Source organism: Cynoglossus semilaevis, chromosome 1 (assembly GCF_000523025.1).
Source record: "Cynoglossus semilaevis isolate Cse_v1.0 chromosome 1, Cse_v1.0, whole genome shotgun sequence".
NCBI lineage: Eukaryota > Metazoa > Chordata > Actinopteri > Pleuronectiformes > Cynoglossidae > Cynoglossus > Cynoglossus semilaevis.
The window spans coordinates 3,943,062-3,949,764 of NC_024307.1; the positions used below are offsets into that span (position 1 = coordinate 3,943,062).

General features: G+C 42.7%; 1 protein-coding gene across 1 annotated transcript in view; it reads right to left on the minus strand.

The window, feature by feature from the left end:
• The window catches only part of LOC103389183 (formin-1), a 64,132-nt gene that overhangs the window by 43,634 nt on the left and 13,795 nt on the right, over positions 1-6,703 (minus strand). The window contains exons 4-6 of the mRNA XM_025059309.1: positions 3,240-3,360; positions 1,835-1,896; positions 11-543 (exon numbers count right to left, since the gene is read on the minus strand). Of these exons, the coding sequence (XP_024915077.1) occupies positions 11-543; positions 1,835-1,896; positions 3,240-3,360 (716 nt within the window). The remainder of the gene's footprint in view (positions 1-10; positions 544-1,834; positions 1,897-3,239; positions 3,361-6,703) is intronic.

Consider the following 6,703-nt stretch of genomic DNA (forward strand, 5'->3'; position numbering starts at 1 on the left):
GGGGGGGGTGGGGGGGGGGGTGGCCCGCCCCCCCCGAGGGAGAGGAGGCGGTGGTGGAGGTGGTGGTGGAGGTGGTGGTATTCCCGCATAACCTGGTAAAGGAGGAGGTGGAGGAGGAGGAGGAGGAGGTCCTGAACCGCCTGGTAGAAACGAAGGTGGTGGAGGAGGAGGAGGAGGAGGTGGTGGTGGTGGTGGACCTGATCCAGGGGGCGCTGTGGTGCCGTTGCCCTTCAGGTTCAAGCCGATTGAGTCTAAGTTGAGTTTCTTTGGCACATTCTGGGTCGGGCTTTGAGCAAGACCCCCGCTGGCGTCACCATCAGGACTCTTGATAAACGTTTCCCGGTCCGTCTGGATGCCAACGGTGCGGCAGGTCTTCTGCGTCGGTTCCTCCACGGTCGACACGGCGACGTCGCGGACCTCGTCGGTCTTCTGTCCCGTCGTGCTCAGCTTGATTCCCTGCAGCTTGTTTACAGCTTCTTCCAGGTGAGATATCGTAACGGCGTTCTCACCGCGGAGTTGGAAGATTTTCAGCTCGAAGTCAGACTGTGTGGAGGAAGAGAGGAGAAGTCGGACGAAAGAAAAGACAATCACATTCAGAGCATGACAAACTCATTCAAACAAATAAAACTTTTATTTCCCATTTTGGCAAATTAAAGACCAAATTCTAGATTTTTTTTGTTGCGTTTTACTGCATTTTAATAAGGAAAACGCCATCTTTCCATGAAGGAATTTTAGAAATATCAGCAGAGAAAATGGATCTGTGGTGGAAACAATAATCGCTTGAATTCTTTCCTTTTATTATAGAGTTTTTTTTTATTATACTATAATTCTTTCAACACCCTGACATGATCATTTCTGGTTAAAAAAAAAATCATAACCTTTCACTCCGGGTGTGATTTCCCCCCTTGAATCTCTGTGAGAAATATCTGATAATGAAAATCTGGTAAGTGCAGTTTTCATTGGACGATTTCAACACAACTACAGAGTAGTTGATTTATTATTTTATTATTTTCCCTGCTACACATGTTCCATATTAATACATGTCAGTTTGGAAAGAGTATTAGACACGTCCCATCCTTGTGGGCTGGCTCAGCATGTGTACTTCACAGTTCAACAGTGAATTAAAGTCGACAAGCTGAAAAAAAAAAAAACCCCAGCAGTGAGGTCAAATGTTTTTTTTTTTTTAAAAAAGATCCCAGAAGAAATCTATCAGTGGCACCGATTAGGCAACATTCTAAGAACTGCACTCACATTGGCTCCACGGCTGAAATGGTCAAATAAAGACAAAAAGATTTGACAGCCGATAATTATTTTCAACATTAAAGGTAATAAAATAAAACAATAGTAAAAATGATTAAAGCATAAACTCACAATACTGTATGGAACAATTGAGATTTTATTAAAATTAATTTGACATTTTTATTTTCATCGCATAACTTTGCTTTAAGTTTGTCTTTGAATTAACTGTGGAACAGATGTTAGCATAAACAATGTTTTGACGCCTTTGATATTTTAGCGTTTTTAAAAACTAAAAAAAAAAAAAGTTTATACACGCAACAAATCCTAAGACTTTGCAGCACAGGGGCTCTTACACTCCGGCGTTCCATGCTTTCTTAGCGCCATCTTGTGGTGAGTGCGGCAAACTGCATAAAAGGACAACGCCGAACGTTGCCTTAGCGTTTAAATAGCCTGGACAACCACGTGACTTCTGTCACCAATGATATGAATCATCATCTTCTACCTTTGCTTCCTACAACCTTCACACTTGATTTTCTTCAACTTTTTTTTGCACCAGTTCAGGACGTGACGTGTCTGGTTTGTGTCAAAAACTCACGTGCATCCTCTCGATCTCTTCCTTGCACTCTCTCTTCAGCTGCAGGAGGGCGGCCTGGTGCTCTGACAGTCGGAAGGGGGGATAGGGGAGGAAGGAAACAAGGAGACATGGCACAGCCATGTTAGGAACATCAAGCTTCATCAAGAGATGTAAAAATATGAAATATTCAACAGCAAAAAACATACTTTTAAAGAAAAAAATAATAATACTATAAAAAATTATTAAAATAATACTTAAAATACTTTTAAAACATATATAAATAAAATAAAATAATTTAAATAAAATAATTTAAAATAAAAATAATTTAAATAAAAATAATTAAAAGATACTTTTAAAAATAATACTTTTTAAAAATATGTTCAGGACAGTCCAGACCCATCACTGCTGAGTTGTGTCTTTAGAGGAGAAATTCTTCAGAAGGGTGAGTCACTTTATTTACCACCAAACCAACCTGTTTTAATTATGCTGCTGACATGAGGAAAAACTAAAAACAAAGAGAAAAAACGTCTTGTCTGGTGGTACTGATAAAATCAACGACAGGGAGTTGGAACGTCACCCAACGACACTGTCAACGTTTGTTTTCAAAAGTGTTCACGAGGGCACTGGTGTAAAGGCATCGGACATTCTATAAGTGAAGACAGACTGTATCTGCTTCATCATCATCATCATCATCATCACTTACATGTTAGCAAAGATCAGGATCAGGTGCTCCGATTCAAAATGACGAAACCGTCTATGACCCAGTGCGTACCATGTGTCTTTGCCGTCATGTTTGGAGTATGATGCAGGATTCAATTACTAGTAATTACTCAGTTAAAAACAGGAGTTGAATGAAGCCTTATGTAAAAGGTCAACAAGGTTACATTCCAACTGTGCATTATATAAAAATAAACAGGAATAATAATTCTGCTTTTCTCAATGAATGAGTTGCTCAAAGATTAACAGGATTTTGACCCATTTGTGTTTTATATTCTATTGACACCACTAGGTGGCCCTGTAATGTCAGGTTTCATTACCCAAGAGTCCAGGTAGGTTAAATAGTAAGGCTGATCTCCAAGTTCTTTTTTTTAAACTTTCATCACCACATACAAAACCCAAATATATTGTCTGTGTTGGTGTATGTGACCGAGACAGGCAGAAAAATTCAATTTTTTCAAAATTCAAAATTCAATTCCTGTGAGCATATCAGTGTCGTGTTCAACTAAACAGGCCCAGAAAGTAAATTAAAAAAAATTCAAACTAGAAGAAAATTTTCATTAAATTGCATTGACTTCTTGTGACATTTTATGTTTGGTGGTGCACCATGGGTATTTTTGTTTTCTGACGTACAGTATGTGCCACGGCTCAAACAACGCTTGGGAAACACTGGTCTAGATGATGGCTACAATGTATTCTGCTGACTCACCAGCCTCCGTGTACTTGAGCCCCACCTTCTCCTCCTCATCTTTAGGTTTGGGTGGGGGCCACACAGCCTGCAGACGTCCCGGTGTCCTGTCCTCACTGTCTGTAGGTGAAGTGAGTTCTGTCTGTGGACAGGAGAACAGGCGAGATGATGAAGATGTTCTAATATTCACTGTGGCTCTCTTTGCAAAATACATCTTTCAACAAATGACCTTAAATAAGTTGATTTTAAATAAAACACTATTCACGAAGGAACTATTCACGTTGCGTTTCAATGCATATACAGTAGTCACCTCTGTCGGGCTTTTGACCTCACTTCCAGGGGATTTTGACGTCCTCTCAAAAATCAACCTGAGGTTTTCCTTGTCATTTTTGATTTTCTTTCTCACTGCCTCCAGATCCACGTCTTCGGTTTTCTCCTTCGTGACAGTTTTGGGGCCAAAGATGTTTTTGAAGGTCTCATAGGCCATGTCGGAGGTTTTCTTCTTCTCAGGTGTAGATGTTGAGGTGTCTGGTGTTGCCGTTTTCTCTTCCGCCGTCTCCACTCCTTTCTCTGTGTCTGTTTTGGTGGGTTTAGGAGAATCCTCCTGTCTTCCTGCTGGCTTTTTGGTATTCTCCTGGTTCTCCTGTTTAAGCAGGTGACTGAGTTGCCCCATCACAGTGCTCCTGGTGTCAGCCATAGATTTAATCTCAGTGTGTTTTTTAGCTGGAGACACAGTCCTCTGTTCCGGGTACAGTTTGGCCTTGTTGACGGTCTTTTTCAGGCTCAACAAGGCCAGGTCTGCGTCCTTCTCGCTCTGCTTGATCTCAGACATCGTCTCTCTCTCCTCACCAACGGCCCCCTTTTTCAGCACCCTCAATCCGCTGAACAGAGCCGGCATCTGAAAGGAAGGAGGTGAAGACAAGCCTGGCCTGGATGGGGATGAGGTGGAGGAGACGGAGGGGGGTGAAGCAGGGGACGACAACTTGGAGAGATTTCTATCTGGTGTCTTAGGATCAGAACTTTGGGGTGAGGAACTTGCACTTTGTTTACTTTCACCTAAATGGTCTTCTGGTGCAGATGAAGGTGACATTGGTAACCTTGAGGAGGCTTGATTTGACGTGTCAGCGATCTTTGTTGGACTGGCAGAGGATTCTGTCAAGTCCTTTTCTTGTTTAACATCCTGGTCTGTTTTGGCTTCATTCTGATCATTCTCTAAAGGACGACCTCCAGAAATGATGGAGGGAACTGGCTGAGAGCAATCTATGGCAGCGTATTCATCGCTTTCCCCCGTGTCAACATTGATTCCATTATTCTGCTGTGTTTCTACAATGGTGGAAGTAGAACTCTCTGCAGGAGTGCAATCATTTCCTTCTGTGGTTCCTGAGGAGGTAGGGCTTTTTTTAGAGGTTGCTTTGTTGGTAAATCTGCTGGAATAAAGAATGTCCTCGATGCGAGATCTGTCCTTCAGTTTGTGTGTTCTGAACACCGGGACTTTGACTTCAGCCTTTGACTCGCTGCTTTTTTCTACTTCATCCACTTTGCCCTGGTTGACGGCGTTCCTCTCCACCTCAGGTAAGGTGTTCCTCCTGGTCTTGGCTAGCATCGCTGTCAGGCTAATAGGGCCGTTGGAAGGCTCCTCGTCTTCATTTTCCGTGTCACTGTGTATTTCCACCTTCTTGACCTGGACCAGGTCTGGGTCCTTGTCCTCAGTCTTGTCCTCCTTCAACATGCTCCCGGTGCTTTCTGCTGGATCGTCTGTGGGTGGTTTCTCACCATCTGGCAGTTCTTTAAAGGAGGTAAGAACAGCTGTAGTTGGGCGTTTGTCCCGGGTGAAGAAACCGCCGAAGACATTCAGTAGGGAACCAGCAGGCTGCTTTTCCTGCTCCTCCAGGTTACTACTGCCATCATCCATTTTGGTTCACAATCTGAACGTCAACAAGGAAAACCAAAAACAAACAGCGGCCAACACGCTAAAAGAATGTCACAAAAGTCTCATCTCTCCTCTTCAAGCTGTTCCAGTTCCAGCTCTACCAGTGCGTGAGAACAAAAGGCCTTTGTGGGGACAGATCGCCACAGCTCCTGTTACCTTCTCTAGGTGGGTGCCAGATGAATGAATGATCTGCCGAGTCTTATTTACGATAAAAAACAAAACAGTTGCACAAGCCAGAGAGCAGTTTCACAGACAGCCAATCAGGGAGCGCATGCTGACAGTGGCACGGTTCACTCTCCCCCGTGTGAGCGTTGCTTCCATGACGATGCGAGTGAGGTCAAGCTGCTCAGTGACTGGAAGCATGTCTTGCTGTAATCTCCCTGAGAGAGCAGGGGAACAGAGTTCAACCACGTTTCGCAAAAGCGCTTCCAACTGTCCACACGAGCCGAGTCAACCATAAATCCTCCTCTATGTGGTCTCCATGACTGAGAGGTTCCTCTGGTGTGGCTTCCTCGGCTTTAGCATGTCTGGCTCAGTTTACGTGAAAACAGAGTGAGTTGTAATGAAAGAAAAAAAAAACTTCCCAGGTTAGGAAGAGAAAAAAAACTGTCTCACTGGTCTGCCCAGTCTGAGGACGCCTCCCTTCAGGTCCCTCCCTTCTTGGGAGGAGACCTGCAGAGCTCAGGTGTCTTATTACCTCCGCTCACTTCCGTAAAATGGCTGCAGGAGCAACAGTGTAAATACAGAGGAGAGGGGAGTTGGTGGTCAGGTGGAGCGGAACCCCAGCAGTGGTAACTAGTGCAACACAGTGCATATCTGAGTACGAGCCAGAGGACTAAGGAGATTAGTCGCTCATTAAATCTCCAGCAGAAAAGGGCTGGAAACAGTACTTAAAAAACTTTAACAATTTCATGTTGAATAAATTCTGTTTACAATTAAAGAATATGTAATAAAAGTAGTTGCACTAGTAAATATAAGTATATCAAGAAAATACATTTTTCATGCCTCTATCATGCCTTCATTCCTTCTTCGGACTGTGCTAAATTACATAAAGCGAGGTAATTATTTAACGTTACGAGTTGTATGTACAAGACACGCAACAGTTAGTCAAAAAGTTCTAAGACAGATGATTTCAAGAAGTTTCTCGGTCAACTGGAACATTTTTGATTTTTTTTTTATCATTATATTATATTTTGTCAGGTGTTAGTCTGTGTTACTCATATGATCAGGTTTTCTCATAAAAGGGACACATTTCCTAATTTGACTTTGCACTGAACACCAGCCCATAGACAAGAAAGAGAAGTATGTATGGACCTGGTGTAAAAATAAATCTCCCAGAATTCCACAAGGAAAGAATCGGATGGAAATACTTCCTGAAGGAGGACGTGCAGAGAAAAAGCATTGTCTTAAATGAATAATGATTTTTTTAAATTTCATCAATTTGTCTCAGAACTTTTCGACATGCCTTCGTTTGTTGACTAGCAACCTTTTTCATGCTGTCCTTTGTCAACCTCTGACTTCATTTGAAAACTGTAACCTCTGATTGACTTTTAAT